At 55.5% G+C, this 15,917-nt stretch overlaps 1 protein-coding gene and 2 long non-coding RNA genes across 3 annotated transcripts; all 3 read right to left on the bottom strand.

Annotated features, from left to right (window-relative positions):
- Positions 1-6,633: 6,633 nt before the first annotated feature.
- LOC135577417 (uncharacterized) lies at positions 6,634-13,150 on the bottom strand. The gene is made up of 11 exons (XM_065047079.1): positions 13,111-13,150; positions 12,957-13,054; positions 12,412-12,561; positions 12,052-12,206; positions 11,333-11,717; positions 10,985-11,161; positions 10,466-10,621; positions 10,194-10,295; positions 9,714-9,816; positions 9,396-9,455; positions 6,634-9,304 (listed from the first exon to the last, which is right to left on the bottom strand). Exons 1-11 carry the CDS (start codon positions 13,148-13,150, stop codon positions 9,171-9,173), a joined length of 1,560 nt encoding a protein of 519 aa, XP_064903151.1. The 3' UTR covers positions 6,634-9,170.
- Positions 13,151-13,314: 164 nt separating this feature from the next.
- On the bottom strand, positions 13,315-14,382 carry LOC135577250 (uncharacterized). Its single transcript, XR_010468812.1, has 3 exons — positions 14,292-14,382; positions 13,783-13,887; positions 13,315-13,528 (listed from the first exon to the last, which is right to left on the bottom strand). It is a non-coding gene; the product is annotated as an uncharacterized LOC135577250 (long non-coding RNA).
- Positions 14,383-14,706: 324 nt separating this feature from the next.
- On the bottom strand, positions 14,707-15,700 carry LOC135577249 (uncharacterized). The gene is made up of 4 exons (XR_010468811.1): positions 15,491-15,700; positions 15,165-15,290; positions 14,942-15,021; positions 14,707-14,827 (listed from the first exon to the last, which is right to left on the bottom strand). It is a non-coding gene; the product is annotated as an uncharacterized LOC135577249 (long non-coding RNA).
- Between the last annotated feature and the right edge of the window lie 217 nt (positions 15,701-15,917).

The raw sequence follows: 15,917 nt of genomic DNA, 5'->3' as shown, positions 1-15,917 counted from the left end.
CCTCCCTGGGCAGCCTGTTCCAGTGCTCTGACACCCTCACTGAGAAGAAGTTTCTTCTCAAATTTAAGTGAAATCTCTTGTGTTCCAGTTTGAACCCGTTACCCCTTGTCTTACAATTGGCTGTCACAAAGAAGAGCCTGGCTCCATCCTCGCGGCACTCACTCGTTACATATTTATAAACATTAATAAGGTCAGCCCTCAGTCTCCTCTTCTCAAAGCTAAAGAGACCCAGCTCCCTCAGCCTTTTTTTGTAAGGGAGGTGCTCCACTCTCTTCATCATCTTCGTTGCCCTACGATGGACCCTCTCCAGCAGTTCCCTGCCCTTCTTGAACTGAGGGGCACAATATTCTAGATGGGGTCTCACCAGGGCAGAGTAGAGAGGAAGGAGGACCTCTCTCGATCTGCTAACCACCCCCCTTCTAATAGACCCCAGGATGCCATTGGCCTTCCTGGCCACAAGGGCACAATGCTGGCTCATGGTCATCCTGTTGTCCACCAGGACCCCCAGGTCCCTTTCCCCTACACTGCTCTCTAATATGTAATTTCCCAACCTATACTGGAACCTGGGGTTGTTCCTGCCCAGATGCAGGACTCTACACTTTCCCTTGTTAAATTTCATCAGGTTATTCCCCGCCCAACTCTCCAGCCTGTCCAGGTCCCGCTGGATGGCAGCACAGCCTTCTGGCATGTCAGCCACTCCTCCCAGCTTAGTGTCATCAGCAAACTTGCTGTTGGTACACTCAATTGCCTCATCCAAATCGTTAATGAATGTATCAAATAATATTGGCCCCAGTACTGACCCCTGAGGCACCCCACTAGATACTGGCTTCCAGCTAGACTCCGCACCATTGACTACCACTCTCTGGCTTCTCTCCTTAAGCCAGTTTGCAACCCACCTCACTACTCTATTGTCTAGACCACACCTCCTCAACTTAGCTGTGAGGATGCTGTGGGAGACTGTGTCAAAGGCTTTATTGAAGTCAAGGTAGACCACATCCACCGCTCTGCCATCATCCATCCACCTTGTTACTTTCTTATAAGAGGCTATGAGGTTGGTCAAGCATGACTTACCCTTGAGATGGCACCAAGGATAAGCTGTTCCATTACTTTCCCAGGGAGAGAGGTGAGGCTGACCAGTCTATAATTACCTGGGTCCTCCCTCCTGCCCTTTTTGAAGACTGGAGTGACATTTGCTTTCCTCCAATCCTCAGGCACCTCTCCCATTTCCCAAGACTTGGCAAAGATGATGGAGAGCGGTCCAGCAATGACTTCACCCAGCTTCCTCAGCACCTGCGGATGCATCCCATCTGGACCCATGGATTTATGGATGTCCAGACTATTTAATTGCTCCCTAACCCAGTCTTCGTCAACTAAATCAAACTTCTCCATTGACCTGGCTTCATCCGGGGTCTCAGGGGTACAGGGCTCCCCAGGACAGCCTCCGGCAGAGTAGACAGAGATAAAGAAGGCATTCAGTAATTCTGCCTTCTCTGTATCTTCTGCCACCAGGGCACCCACCCCATTCATCAGTGGGCCTACATTGCCTCTGGTATTAGTTTTATCTGCTATGTATTTGAAAAAGTTCTTTTTGCTGTCCTTGACCCCTCTCGCCAGCTGTAATTCTAAGGAGGCCTTGGCTATCCTAGCTGCCTTCCTACATCCTCTAACAGCAGCCTTATATTCTTCCCAAGTAGCCAGCCCCTGCTTCCATGACCTGTAAACTCTCCTCTTCTGCTTGAGCATACCCAACAGATCCCTATTCCACCACACACGCCTCCTGGCTCCCTTCCTTGACTTCCTACGTGTGGGGATGCTCTGATCCTGAGCGTGGAAGAAGCAATCTCTGAATGCAATCCAGCTATCTTGGGCCCCTTTTCCTTCAAGCAGTTAGCCCTGCTAAAGTCCAGGGTTGCAATTCTACTTGCTATTCTGTTCCTGCCACACAAGATGCTGAACTCCACCATCTCGTGGTCACTGCAACCCAGGCAGCCCTCAACCTTTACTGCTTCGACCAGACCCTCCTTGTTAGTGAGGATGAGATCCAGCAGTGCACCTCTCCTAGTCGGCTCCTCCACCATCTGCATGAGGAAGTTATCACCAATGCACTGGAGGAACCTCCTGGACTGTGGCTGGCTGGCTGAATGGTCCTTCCAGCAAACATCAGGGAAGTTAAAATCCCCCACAACAACCAGGGCCTGTGACTGTGAGGCCACTCTCAGCTGCCCATAGAAGGCCTCATCAACTTCCTCAGCCTGATCTGGTGGCCGGTAACAGACGCCCACAACAGTGTCACCCCTGCCAGCCTGCCCCTTGATCCTGACCCATACACTTGCAACTTGCTCCTCATCCGCTCCTGCGCAGAATTTAGTACACTGTAGTTGCTCTCTCACATAGAGAGCAACTCCACCACCACGCCTGGCTGGCCTGTCTTTCCTGAAAAGGGCATAGCCACCCATGACCACATTCCAGTCATGTGAACTGTCCCACCATGTTTCTGTAATTGCCACCAGATCATAATCTCCCGACCGAACACAGGATTCTAACTCCTCCTGCTTATTCCCCATGCTGCGCGCATTGGTGTACAGGCATTTCAGGGAGCGAGCAGAGCACACCAATTTCTTCCTAGGGTCACAGGAGGCCACCTGGTCCTCGTCAGTTTTAGAATGCTGCCCCACTGGGACAAGCCCAGCTACAACCCCATCCCCCTTTGCTGGGCCACGCCCCGCCTGCCTGCCTCTGCCTGCCTCTGCCTGCCCCCTCCCTGCCCCTTCCTGCCTGCTGTCTGCCCCTGCCTGCCTCCTGCCTGCTCCCCGTCTACCCCCTGCCTGCCCCCTGCCTGCCACCCTGCCTGCCCACCTCCCTGCCTGCCCGCTGCCCTCCTCCTGCCTGTTTGCTGCCTGCCCACTGCCCTGTCCCCTGCCTGCCTGCTGCCTACCATCCCGCCTGCTCCCTGCCTGCCCCCTGCCTGCCCCCTGCCTGTACCCTCCCTGCCTGCCTGCTGCCTGCCCACTATCAGTCCCCTGCCGGTTCCCTGCCTGCCTGCTGCCCTGTTCCCTTCCTGCCCCCCGCCTACCTTGGATGGGGGCGAAAGGGATAGAGCCTAAGTCAGTGGAGTCCAAAATCCTCCCCTGTTATGGGTTGCCCTCAAGGGCCAGAGCACATGGCAGGGAGTGCAGTGCAGGGCAGCTGAGTAATTCCTAATTGCAGCAGAATACACTCCAGCATGAGTACATAAACTGTATCGCTGTGCTGTGGCACCTGAGATTCCCAGGAACACCCACCTCTTGGTTCAGAGGAGTGTGATTCCTCTTGAGGTGTCCTGGACTGTCTCCTCACTCAACTGGGGTTTCAGACACCCCCTTTTCTGACATATTGTGCCTGCATCAGGAGATGCTCCAGATCCGTAAGAACTGAAGGCTGCTGATACCACCTCTTCTGGAAATGGGGAGGAGGGAGAGGGGGGAAGGAAATAGAAGAAATACTGCTTCATTCCTATTTATTACTGAAATGCTCTCTGTTTGGCTATTCCTGAAATCTCTCTAATCATCCACACCAGGCTTTAGGAAAATGCTGCAGAAGAGCCTTGGCTTGTAAGGGCATTTTGGATGTTAATGAGCCCTCTGCTGCCATGCTCCTGAACTGCAGATCCTGAAACAACGAACAAACCTCCAGCAAAGTAAAAGGCAGAAATGAACTCAAGTTTCTGCAGGTGCTTGGGATCCCACAAAGGGGGGATCACTGACACAGCTCTGAAGGAAACAATCAGTCCGTGTCCCTGGAGGATGGTGAAGCAAAAGCCTGCAGACGCTGGTCACAGGTGGTAAAGGTGATGTGGAGGTGGTTCTGATGCCATGTCAGCCCTTCATGTTTGTTTATCACGAGAATGGCCGAGCCCTGACCCCCAGGGCCTGGCCAAGGAGACCTTTTCTCTCAAATGTTTCTCAAGGCTTTGCCTGTGGTCACTGCGAGGGTATTTGTGTTTGCGATGGGGTTCGGTGCCAAGTGCTGTTGCTTTAACAACAAAGCTGTGGTTTCCTGAGGATTTGGCAATGCCTGTGAGGTCCCCCAAACCCATTCAGCTTCTTTCGTAGGCCTGGCAATGGTCCTCAACCACCTAAGCTGTCTCAGTCCCAAACTTGTTTGAATCCGCAATTTGGATCTGTGCCCCAGCACTCAAATGCACACGTTCCTTCTTCTGCCACCCCAAAATAAAAAAGAAAAGCCAATCTATTCCGCATTAGCATGACCAGCCCGTGCTCCTCAGGTGTTCTTCTTGCCTTTAACACACTTACTGCTACGCATAGACCACTCTCTTCCTGCACTGCCATGTCTCTCACTAACCTTTCACTCTTGTCTTCCAGTAATGGGCCAACACTCCAGGAGGTTCATGCTTCCTCCAATCTCACGGATGTTTCCTGAGATCCGTCCCAGTGTGGGGAGTGTAAGAGAGGAGCATAGCAGGGTCACCTCATTGGGCATGACTGAGCACAGCCGCCTCCAGCAGCAGCCATTTTGCATCTCCCAGGTACAGCCATGCCCACAAGATGAAAATATCACTGCCATCTATGATTAGCCCAAGAGAAGCCTTTCTTCCTTCCGTGTTCCCTGGAAAATCTTCCTCTTATTCCTCCTCCACTTGCGGACATCAACTGCTTTCCATTTCTGGACTCAGACATTCACTAAATGTAAGGATTCACTAAAGTCACCAGCCATCCCATTGCTTCTCCCTGACACGCCCCAACCCTCTCCCTCACCCCTACACATGGCCAGTCACTGCTGCTCAGGGCCTCCCACTCTTCAGAAGAGGCCTTGAGCTTCTTGGTTCTTCCTGGCGCCTACCGTAAGCTTCCTCGCTCTCTCCAGAGTTCATGGTGAGCTTTCTTGTCCATAACAGCACCTTTATGACCGTGTCTTACTGAATGCTTGTCTTTTTATGACCATCTGTGCAGCAAGAGTAGTCACAGGAAAGCACCAAATACATAAAACCTGATGCCGAGCAAAATGCTGTAAAGACCTGATGAGTCGCCTCTGTGTCTGTGTCCTTCCTGGAAGGTGTCTGTCCCGAGAAGGGGATCCAGCTTCTGCCATGAGAGGCACATGAGAGTGTCCATGCGCCTGGGCAGGAAAAGGGTGGCTTTTACCAGACCACCCTTCATCTGAACCACTTAGATATCTTCTTCTGGATGGGGAGAGGGGAGCAGGGATTTGTTAGTTTATTGGTGGGTTTGGTTTTTGGTTTTGGTGTTTGTTTGTTTGTTTGTTTGTTTTCGTGCATCTGTGGGGGTTCTGTTTGTTGTGTTTTGTTTTGTTTTGTTTTGTTTTTTGTAGATGCAAAAACGTTTTATCACAGACATCACAGAATGTTTGGGATTGGAAGGGACCTCGAAAGATCATCTAGTCCAATCCCCCTGCCAGAGCAGGAACGCCTAGATGAGGTTACACAGGAATGTGTCCAGGCAAGTCTTGAATGCCTCCAGAGACTCCACAATCTCCCTGGGCAGCCTGTTCCAGTGCTCTGTCACCCTCACTGAGGCACATGAGAGTGTCCATGTGCCTGGGCAGGAAAAGGGTGTCTTTCACCAGACCACCCTTCGTCTGAAACACTTATGTATCTTCTTCTGGATGGGGAGAGGGGAGCAGGGTTTTTGTTAGTTTATTGGTGGGTTTGTTTTTTGGTTTGTGGTGGTAGAGCCCCCCCCCCACCCTGGGGGGATGGGGTTGTGCCAGCCTGGCTGAGAGGTGTAGCCAGAGACAAAAGAAACTGAATGGGCACCATTAGGAGGTAATAATGAGTGAGCAATGCCAGACACATCCCTGCAGAGCGGGTGGGCAGTACATGCAGCCTATCACGTTATTGTATAGCACGAGTTACAACCAGTCATGTTGTTGTAGGGCACGTGGACAGGGCAGCTTTGCTGTAAAGCTAGCCCGGTCCGACAATAAAGCGAACTCCGTGAACATCACATCGGTGTGTCGGTCCCGTGTCTCGCATGGAAAAAGCAACATTTTGGTGACCCAGACGTGATACTTCGTACCGAAGCAAGATTGTTAGGTCGTGAAGACGCGAGGATCGCCACCTGGTGGGCGACCCCAGCCCAGCGCTCGAAGCATGGTGGAAAGTAGGCCTACGGAGAAGCAGGTGACATAGGAAACACGGCATCCGTGGAAGAAAAAATAATAATGAAAAGTGTTCTGCAGCTGTCTGCACGAACAGGAAGGTATTTTGAAAAAGACGCGTTAAAGCGTCTGCTCTGATTCGCCCAGTGGAAGGGGTGTGTCCGTTCGACGGACGGATTTTTTAATCCCGGTACATGGGGGGACATAGGGACCGAACTATTGGAAGCGGTAGCAAGGGGGACCCACGAGGCTCGCGACCTCGCCGGACCTTGGCGGGAGGTCAGGGAGTTGATGCAGGAAGTCTCAGAGGTGCCAGAGTTGTGTGCTGTGCCCCCAGAGCCACCCACCGCGAGCTGCATCCCCTCTGAGAACTCCGAAAAATCAATACTGCTGTTATGTCCCATATCAGATCTGGAGATCTGGAGCGGAGAGCAAATTATACACTCTGCACCCTTTGAGCCATCGCCTGCCTCCGATGACGAACGGCAGCAGCCAGGAGGTTTCAACAAGCCCAGACAAGTTAATCCAGCTGAAGTACCATTGCCAGCGGACCAGGACTCGATGGAGCAACAGGATGAAGCACCGCAGAATCGCCCTGACTTCCAGGAGGAGAGCCACGTGCAGAGCCTGAAGGACTTACTGAGATGGCAGGAGAGCCAGATGCAAGAAGTTCTAAAAGCTATGAAACAACTAGATGGCGGTAACAGTAAAATCTCACAGTTAATAGCATATAAAAAGGCGTCAGATGTGATTAAGGACCGGCTGGAGGCAATTGTCAGGGAATGTGAAAAACAGGGAAAACAGGAAAGGGAGGGGGCGGAATTAGACCTCATTCCTGAGGAGCTCCATATTAAAAGGGAGCGAATACAAAAATGGGCTAGACAATGTGTTTAAGATGGGATGGGGTTTGTAAGAGAAGCAGATGAATGTTTGAGATTGCGATATGGAAAAGGGCTGGAAACTTGAGTTAGATCAGTTTGCAAATATGCGTTGACTTACTGATCCACAGGGAAACACAAGGGAATTGTATAGCAGTGATAGTAATGATAATTTGGGTGCTGCCCCTGTGCATCAGGGTAGATATATTCCTCGAGATCATCCTTATAATGCAGGGCAACGTCGGCAAGGGGTAATCAGAGATGCAACAATTGAAGGGATCATGTTACTTGGTAGTATTATAGCAATGCCAGTCACATAGATAATAGAGGACAAAGGCAGTGGTCGTCCTTTGATTGGAAAACGGTTAAGCAATTGCAAAGTGCAGTTATGCAATATGGTATGGATAATAAGCACGTGATGCAGCTAATCAATTCATTTTTCAAGGGGCAAGTACTAACTCCAACAGATATTAAGGCATTGATGGTGTTATTGCTTCCTCCAATGGGATATTTGCTGTTGTTGGACAAGCGGCAGGAGAAGGTGGAATTGGCAGTATTAGAAAATGTTCATTTACTAGCTGATGATCCATTGCGATTAGCCAGCATGGACCAGTTAATGGGTCGTGGGCGATATGCGGATGGTGCCACTCAGGCAGCTCTTAATCCAAGGATTTTGCAGCAAACACAAGGGCTTGCTATGGCAGCAGTGAAAGAGTTACCAAATATAGGTAACCCTGTGCCACTCTGTTCTACAATAAAGCAGGATCCTGGGGAACCCTATATGAAGTTTGTGGACCATTTAAAAGAAGCTATAGATGCCTCTGCTAACCTGACTCCAGAGGCAAAAGCGTCTGTGGGGAAAGATTTGGCCATGATGAATGCAAACACCCAATGCCAACAGATGTTAGCCCGTTTGGGAAAAACTGCTTCTCTAGCAGAGATGGTGGAAGCTTGCACACGGGTACCAATTATGCAACAGGAGGTAGAAAAGGCAAAAATACATGCCCAAGCCCACGCTGTGGCCTTGGCTGCAGCACTTATGCCTGCAATGAAAGGTTGAAGCCCTTCTTCTTGTGGCCTAGCATGTTTCACTTGTGGACAGACAGGACATCTTAAAAGAGACTGCCCTCAATACACTCAGCAGCATTACAAAAATGACATAACTGCCCAGTTAATCTGGTAGCAGATTCTCTTTATGTTGTGGGAGTTGTACAAAGAATACATAGAACTCTTTTGCAGCGAGTTTCCAATTCCTTGTTGCATTGTTAGATTTGTGGAATGTGTTAAATTATAGGACAGCACCAGTATTTAGAGTGCATATAAAAAGCCATACTAACATACCAGGTGGTCTGGTTGAGGGAAACAGCATTATAGACAAACTTGTGGCAGTAACGGATATATCTCCTTTTGAACAAGCCAGACGAGCTCACAAATTCTTTCATCAATCCTCAGCATCACTCTGAAAACAGCTTGCACTTACCTAGGAACAAGCTTGAGCCGTTATTGCAGCTTGTCCTGATTGTGCCCACGTAGTGCCTCTCCAACAAAAGGGAGTAAATCCTCGGGGCTTGAGCCAGGTCAGTTATGGCAAACTGATATTACTGAATTTGCACCACTTTGCCAACAAAAGTACATTCATGTGTCCATAGATACCTGTTCAGGACTGCTGTGGGCTACAGCTTTGACCATAGCAAATGCAAAAGCTGGGACATCGGAGATGAGTGCAGGCAGGGTGACACACTGCAGGGCTGAGGTGCCTCCCATCCTTTGGGAGTGGCAACAGCAGGTGAGAGAGACACTGTGACTCCTGCCTCTGTGTGTAAAAGGGGCAGACTCTGTCTCTGAGCATCCCTGGGTACATAAGGAGTGCATGAGGCCAGCTCAGATGTGGACACCTGAGAGAAGCCTGCTATTTCCACGTGTGACTCGAAGAACAAACCCCATGGGCCCAGTGGACTTCATCTCCACTGCCTTGGACGGGCTCATTGCCAGTGCTTCTGTCTGCTCCATCACCCTTGCCTGTGATTCTGGGTTGTGCTCTCCAAAGTGCCGGTGCACTCAGAGACGTTCTGGGGTCCTTGGAAAAGGCAGATGTCAAACCCAGCTTCAAGAAGGGCTCTTTATTAAAATCCAGCCACTCTCCTGAGAAGAGCTGCTCCTCCACACGGCTCAGCATCAGCGGCAGCACAGGGCTCGCAGGGTCCATCGTGGCCTTGGCTGCTCCCTCGAAGAGCTCAGGATGATGATGACAGTTTGAGCTACCAGGGAGCGGATGGAGGGCTCGTGGTCTTCTGCCAAGGTCTGAAGGGCTGCAAGGGAAAGAAGCAGAGTTGAGATGACCTCCCACGTCTGCAGAGACCCCCAGGCATTCCCTCTCGACCATGCTTCCTCCCTACTCACCGCTGCAGATCTCAGCCAGCTTCTTCTTGCTTGGATTCCTCAGGTGCCGTGCAGCGAGCCCTGGGCACAGAGTTGCGTCAGCCCCTGCTCCCTCCCCTCATCAGGGCTGGCCCCAGGGAAGAGCAGGGGCCAAGACGGTGGGACTGAGCAAGGCGGGAACCGTGGCCACCTGCGTGGGCAGGACTGGGAGAGGGAAGCCAATGCCCTGCACGGGGCAGCCGGGGCTCTGGCAGCCACAGGGCTGCTCCTTGCTGCCAGGGCAGCGGCGAGGACTGGGGCCAGGCTGCCAAGAGAGGGACCCTGGGGACTGTGACCCACCGATGAACCTCACGGCCGCCTCTCGCAAGCTGGCCTGAGCATCCTTCAGGTACGACAGGCTCTGAATCAAGAATTCTTGAGCACTCCTCCTGTCCTGCTTCAGCTGGAGAGAGCACAAGGGGATGGGCACGTCACTGTCCATTCCCAGTTGGCTGGACCAGTCCCTGCTCCCAGACCCAGCCAGTCCCTTTCCCCCCCGGCCATTCCCATGTCCCAGCCAGGATATGTGGGGTGAGACTGAAAGAGAGACACAGGTTGAGGTGTCCCAGGGTTGCTGAGAGCCCCCCCTCCCGCTGGGTACGGGAAGGGCAGCGGGGCAGAGAGAAGAGCCCTTGGGGGCTCTGTTCTCGAGGACAGGGCACAAGGATGCAGGTCCAGGCTGCAGCAGGGCAGGCGAGGCACATGTGCAGAGCCTACAGCCCAGACATGTGGGGCAGCCCTAGTCCCGCCTGGGCCCTGAGCCTTAGGGGTTGTCCTCACCAAGCTCTCTCCAATCTGCCATGTCTGCTGTGTCCGCACTAGGTGCTTGAGTGGTTTCCACTTGAGGAGCTCTGCGGCAGCAAGAAGGGCTTCCCCAGCAGCCTGTGGAACATCAGAAGCTGGGAGATGGCACCCCGGTCTGGAGCAGGAGACCTTGTGTCTCCCTCCTCTGGGACTTGGGCTGATTCTGCCCTTAGGGAGCTGGGACATGCCCTGGCCCAAACGTCCAGGGGTCTCTTCCCCGCATCAGTGCTGAGCTTTGAAACGTGTACCTTGGCCACGCTCTGCGTTTGGTCACTCAGCCGGAAGAAGAGAGGGAGCAGGCCAAGCCGCACCATGTTCTTCATCTCCCTCTTGTCGTTCCCCACCGCCATCATCATCAGGTCTCTGAAGAGGCTGATGGAGCTCTCTCTCAGCTGGCTCAGCTCCTGGGAGGGAGAAGCACAGTAGGACTGGAGCACCAGCAGCTCTCTGCCCGTGGTGAGCAGAAGCTCCAGCATGGCTGATGTGAGGGGAGATGCTCCAGGGCGGCATTCTGCACGCTGGAGTTGTGGGCCAGATCTGCTGTCCTGGGTCCGTGAAAGGCCACTCAAGAGGCTTGTTCTGGGAGTGCCTGTTCCTCCAAGTGCCCCCCCAGCCAGCCAGCATCCCCCACCAGCTTCAGCAGCCACGGTGGGAAGAGCTGCGGGAGCAGCTGTCAGGGAGAAGCTGTGCTGGGCTGCGCAACACAGAAGCCATCCCACAGGAGCCCAGGGCCACCCGTGGGGCTCAGGCTTCCACATCAGCCTTACGTCATCCAAGAGGGGCAGGAGGAATTCCGCCATCTGCACGGCGATGTGGCTGGCCTCCCTCCTCTCCAGCTGAGCCATGATGGTTCTGAAGACCAGCAGAGCCTTCGTGGTGGCAGCCTTATAGCCAAACAGCAGAACCCTCATGAGGTCTGGCAGGATGACCTTCATTTTTCTTGCCTGTGTGAAGAAAAGAGTTTCCCTTTTGGGACCAGCTCCGTGCCTGGAAAGCTCCCCAGGCAGCCAGCAGGCTCCACCACGGAAGGGAGGGCCTTTGGAGCAGTCAAGCCCTCACCCCCTGGCCCAGCCCTCGGCTGCCAACATGGTTCCCCTTGGCGACGCCCTACTCACCATCTCGTCTCTCTCGGACAGTGTCATGATGGCCCTGAGCACCAGGGAGAGCATGGCTGGCCTTTCTTCCTTCAGGAACCTGAAGTCTAGGTAGGTTGCAGCAAACGCCCTGTCTCCCAGATCTCTGCTGGCCAGCATCTGAAAGCAGGGCAGCAGTGAGCGACCGGCAGAGCTGGTGGGGCTCCTGGTTCCTAGCGCAGCCCAGGCACAGGGCAGCGGGGGCTTTTTCCGGTAACTCACGGCCAAGCGAACGAGGCAGTAGTCCTCCAGGTGTGTGCAGAAGAGCCTGCTCTTCAGGTCCCAGAGCTGGCTGAGCAGCTCCTTCAAAATGTTCCGCACAGTCTGGGGCACGGAGAACATCGCCTCCCACAGTGCCAGGGCAGTGCTGCAAGCCAGAGCGCTCTGTCAGCAGGGCAGCCTTGGCCACAGCAGCGTGGCCGCGCTCAGCCCTGCAGGATGCTTGGGCTGCCCTGGGCAGCAGCAGAGGGCTGAGCTGGTGCTCCCTGTGGGGTGGGCAGGAGTGTGGGGTGGGCTCAGGCTTGCTTGTTCAGCTTTGCCTGCTGTGGGGCTGGCTGACCCCCTGGGCTGGAAAGCATGGTGGGATGGAGGGTCCTGCTCCTCGGGTGTGTCCTGCAGGATTCCTCGGCTCTGGCAGCCAGAGCGTCTCCAGGCCCCTCTCCCCACAGGGAACAAGCCCTGGTGGCTTTTGGGGACAGTACCTGTCTCCTCCTGGAGCGACCTGCAGCAGTGTTGTCACCACCTCCTGAGGGCATTTGTCAGCCATGGAGACCATTAGGGACTCCACGCTCTGCCGGGCTGGGACCGACTTGATGCATCCCAGGGTTTTGTGGATGCAGCTCGTGATCTTTGGCACCTGGAGGGGACACAGGTGAGGGTGGCGCAGCCACTGGAGTGCGGCCATTTCCTCAGCTGCCCTTGCCATCCCTCTGTGCCGCCTTGAGGTGGCTTCAGGTGCCCGAGACACCGGGGTTTGGGAGGAAGAGAGGGATGGAGGGAGGAACAAGGCCTGACAGGCCTGAAGGGCAGGGCAATCCAGCAACAGGCCGTAGGGCACTTACATCCACCAGCCACAAGTCAGGGTTTCCCCTGACCATGTCCAGCACGTTTCTGGCCGCCTCCTTGTCAAAGGTGCTGGAGTCGGTCGTTGCCTCGATGAACACCCGGACAATGTCTGACCTCTCAGAAGGCTGGAGGTACTCCGCAAAGGACTAAGGGAGGAAGGGAGGCAGCGCAGCCATGTCACACTGAGGGCCCTGAAGCTGCTGCTTAGCTGGGCAGTGCCAGCAGCCCTGCAGAGGCGCCCGGCAGTGCTGGCGGCAGCGCCCGCAGCAATGCTGGCAGCAGGGGCAGCAGTGACTGTTGGGGTCACGGGCACAAGGTGCGGACCCTGCTGCCAGGAGGGCTTGCTGGTGGCCAGGAGGACAGGGGCCGCTGCTGGGACACTGGAGCGCAGCCCTCGCATGGTCCCTGCTCGGGGACAGCAGGAAGCCTCTCAGCAGGGACAGGGAGGCCACGCCAGCCCGCTGATTGTGGACGCCTTCGCTCTCACCATTCCCCTGCTGATGCCACGGCCAAGAGTGCCAGCAAGGAGGGAGCTCGTTACCTTGATAATGTGAGTGGCGCTGGGCGAAGTGCGCAAGGAGGTGGTCTCGGCTTCCCAGTCCCCTTGGAGCTGTGTATTCTCCTCTGTCAGTGTCGCACCTGAAGAGCGGGGCAAACACAGAAGAGTCGACAAGATGCAGCAGCTTCCCCAGTACTGGGAGAGATGGGAAGATGCGGCGTGAGGCTGCCGTCCATGCTCCTGAGGAGCAGCTGAGCTACATGGGACCGTCGAGAGCCTGGGAGAGAGCGCGGGGGTCAGGAGTAGAGGAAGGGCAGTGCTGGTGACAAGGTGGTGCCTCCAGCAAGCAGCAGAACTGTCTGTTGCAAACTCGTCAGGAAGACGAGCAGAGCTACTGGGTGATGTTGGTGTGCAGGGGGATCCATCCCACCACAGCTTCTCTTACAGTGTTGCTGATACTTGAATTGGAAGAGGAGACAAAGAGCGTCCAAAGCCAAGTGGCCGGTCTCTTCTTCCTTGAAGGAGAGGAGTAGCAGGAGATGTCCCAGCAGCTGTCCAATGATTGGCATTTGCATCTCTGCACGGGAGGCGTGTCTCTCCTCATTGGGATCGGCCTGGGCAAGGGATGAGGAAGAGCAGAGGGCTTGAGGGCACCTGGGGCCAAAGCCCTGAACCCATGTGTGTGCCCAGGGTTGCATCCAGGTGGGTCAGAGGTTTGCGTGGCCCTGCGGAACCCGGCTTGCCCAAGAGCCCCATGAGGGGAAAGCTGCCAGACCTGTGCTCCGTCCGGGCTCCTTGGGCAGCCCCGGCCGACACAGGACTGGGGCAGAGCTGGCTCCTGGCAGAGCAGGGTGTGCCTGGTCATTACCTTCAGTGAGGAGTAGTTGGCCAGCAAGAAGCTGAGCACCCTCATCCTGCCCACGGCCCTCTCACGCACAGATGCCCTCTCAGAGGTGGTGAAGGTCAGGAGCATCTGGGGAGAGAGAAGCTGCTGGTGAGCCCTGGGAGCAGCCACTGCTCCAGCAGAAGCAGCAGTGCTCAAGTCCTGGGCTGGACTCGCCCAGTCCATTAAGGCTTCCTCTGATCTGGAGCAAAGCCTGTAGTGGTTTCGTGCCCTGGGGTCCCTGGCAGGCTTGGGACAGATGCCCCAGGCCAGCCCTCTAGCCAGGCAGGAAGGCAGATGCCAGCCTGTGTGGCTGGCCACTGTGCTGCGGAAGAGCCTGGTGGGCAGCCCCTGGTTCGCCCGGGGAGGTGGGCACCACCCTGCAGTGCCCTCTCTGCATGGCACGGGGTGGGACTGTCCACTCAGCAGTGGACACCCCGTCCCACAGGGAGAAGAACAGCCCTTGTCAAGCCTGCTCTTTGTACATGCCAGACCTGGAAGATACTCTGCATCTTCTCGTTGACTCTGGAGGCAGGAGAGTTGAGCACCAGTGCAGATAGCATGGTGTCCATGCCTTTCATGGTCTGCAAGGAAGACAACGAGTTGTGGCCATGTTTCCTGCTGTCCCTCTCACCCCCGGGACACTGAGCTGGAGTCCCAGCACCAAGGTAGGACTCGGGGGCTGCTTTGCTGTGCCTGGGAGAGGCCCAGGGGCAAACAGTGTGCTGTGGGCAGGGCAGCCTGTGGCACTGGACGTGGCCAGGCCCACAGGAATGGGACGACGGGACGAGAGTGGGAAAGTAATGTCGAGACCGTGCCCTGCCTTGCATCTCTGGTCATAGCACAGGACAGGGTGACCAGGGAGCAGCCCCGAGGAACCGGAGCTCCAGTAGGTCACCCAGCACTTACCGTGAAGTACAGGAAAGGTTTCAGGTCCTGCATTTCCTCTTTTGGAGGAAGCAGGAAGATGCCGGAGAAGCACACTTGGAGGAGGCCTATCTCTTTGCCCTCCAACACCGCCTCTACGAAGCTGCAAAGAGAGAGGGGCCGGTCGGACACGGGTGCGGGGAACAGTGCCTGGAGGCCTCATGCAGGTGGACCTGGGGCTCTGGGGCAGGAGTCCCCAGGAGGGATGGGCAGGTACCTCATTTCGGTCATGGCAAACATGGCGCTCCGCCACACCGCTGTGTGCAGTTGGTCCCTGGGCTCTTCTTCCAGCAGCACCTGCAGAGCACAGCCAGGATGAGACCCGGCAGCTTGCCAGCACCCAGTGCCAGCAGCCCCTTGCCCTGCCCAACGCTGTCCTCACAGGGCGCCGCTGCTGGGGGCCTTGTCCCCTTCCCCGGAGCCACCGGCTATCCCCTCACCTTGATATTCTCTGCCAGTTTGTATCTCTGGCAGAACAGCTCTAGGCCCTGGCACAAGCTGTTGTACGTTGCGGCTCTGAAGAGCACAGCGATGCTTTTAAGGAACTGGAGCTTCCGTTCCTCGTCCTGGCAGCCGGGGGACAGAGAGACAAACAGGGAGCATGAGATGGGGACACACGGTCAGCGGCACCGCAGCACTGGGGGTGCAGTGCCGGATGGAGAGCTGGCAGAAGCAGCTCTGCCCAGCCAGCGCCCCCCAGCAGCCCCGCAGCAGAGCCCCTGTCGGCAGACGCCAGCTCAGCCGCCTTCCAAATGGCCGCACTTACCTTTTCTGGGCTGCTGACAAAGGCCCGGATGACGTCCACATGTTCTGGTTCCAGCTGGTACACTGGTAACCAGCTGGCATCTAAGAAAGGAGGAGAGCAGGGAGGGCTACAGAGAGGGTGCGCAGGCAGGAGAGAGCAGAGGAAGGAGCTCTGCCCCCCCTCCAGCCCTGTGCCCGCTGCCCTGGCACAGTCTTCCCCTGCGTGTCAGTGCTGAAGGGTGCCCGGCAGATGGGCTGCGATGCTGGAGCCAGGCAGGATGCGGGAAGCCTCCAGCGCAGCAGCTGAGGAACTCGCTTCAGCCCGCAGAGGCTGAGCTGGGGCCGGCTCTCAGCTCAGAGCAGCGCTGGCATTCAGGTGGCATCATGCCCACCACCCGTGGGACGCCCCTGCCAGCGTGCGGGGAAACGTGATCCTGGCGTTGAACAGG

Source organism: Columba livia, chromosome Z (assembly GCF_036013475.1).
Source record: "Columba livia isolate bColLiv1 breed racing homer chromosome Z, bColLiv1.pat.W.v2, whole genome shotgun sequence".
Classification (NCBI taxonomy): Eukaryota; Metazoa; Chordata; class Aves; order Columbiformes; family Columbidae; genus Columba; species Columba livia.
Note: the sequence above shows the minus strand (reverse complement) of the source record. Positions and strands in the feature narration are given on the sequence as shown.

Excerpts from the sequence above, each read along its gene's own strand:
- LOC135577417 (XM_065047079.1), bottom strand. The coding sequence starts at position 13,150 with ATGGACGGCAGCCTCACGCCGCATCTTCCCATCTCTCCCA. Across the intron at positions 12,207-12,411 it reads CTGACTTGTGGCTGGTGGAT|GTGCCAAAGATCACGAGCTG; the intron begins GTAAGTGCCCTA and ends TGTCCCCTCCAG. Across the intron at positions 10,622-10,984 it reads TCCTGCCCCTCTTGGATGAC|GAGCTGAGCCAGCTGAGAGA; the intron begins GTAAGGCTGATG and ends TCTCCCTCCCAG.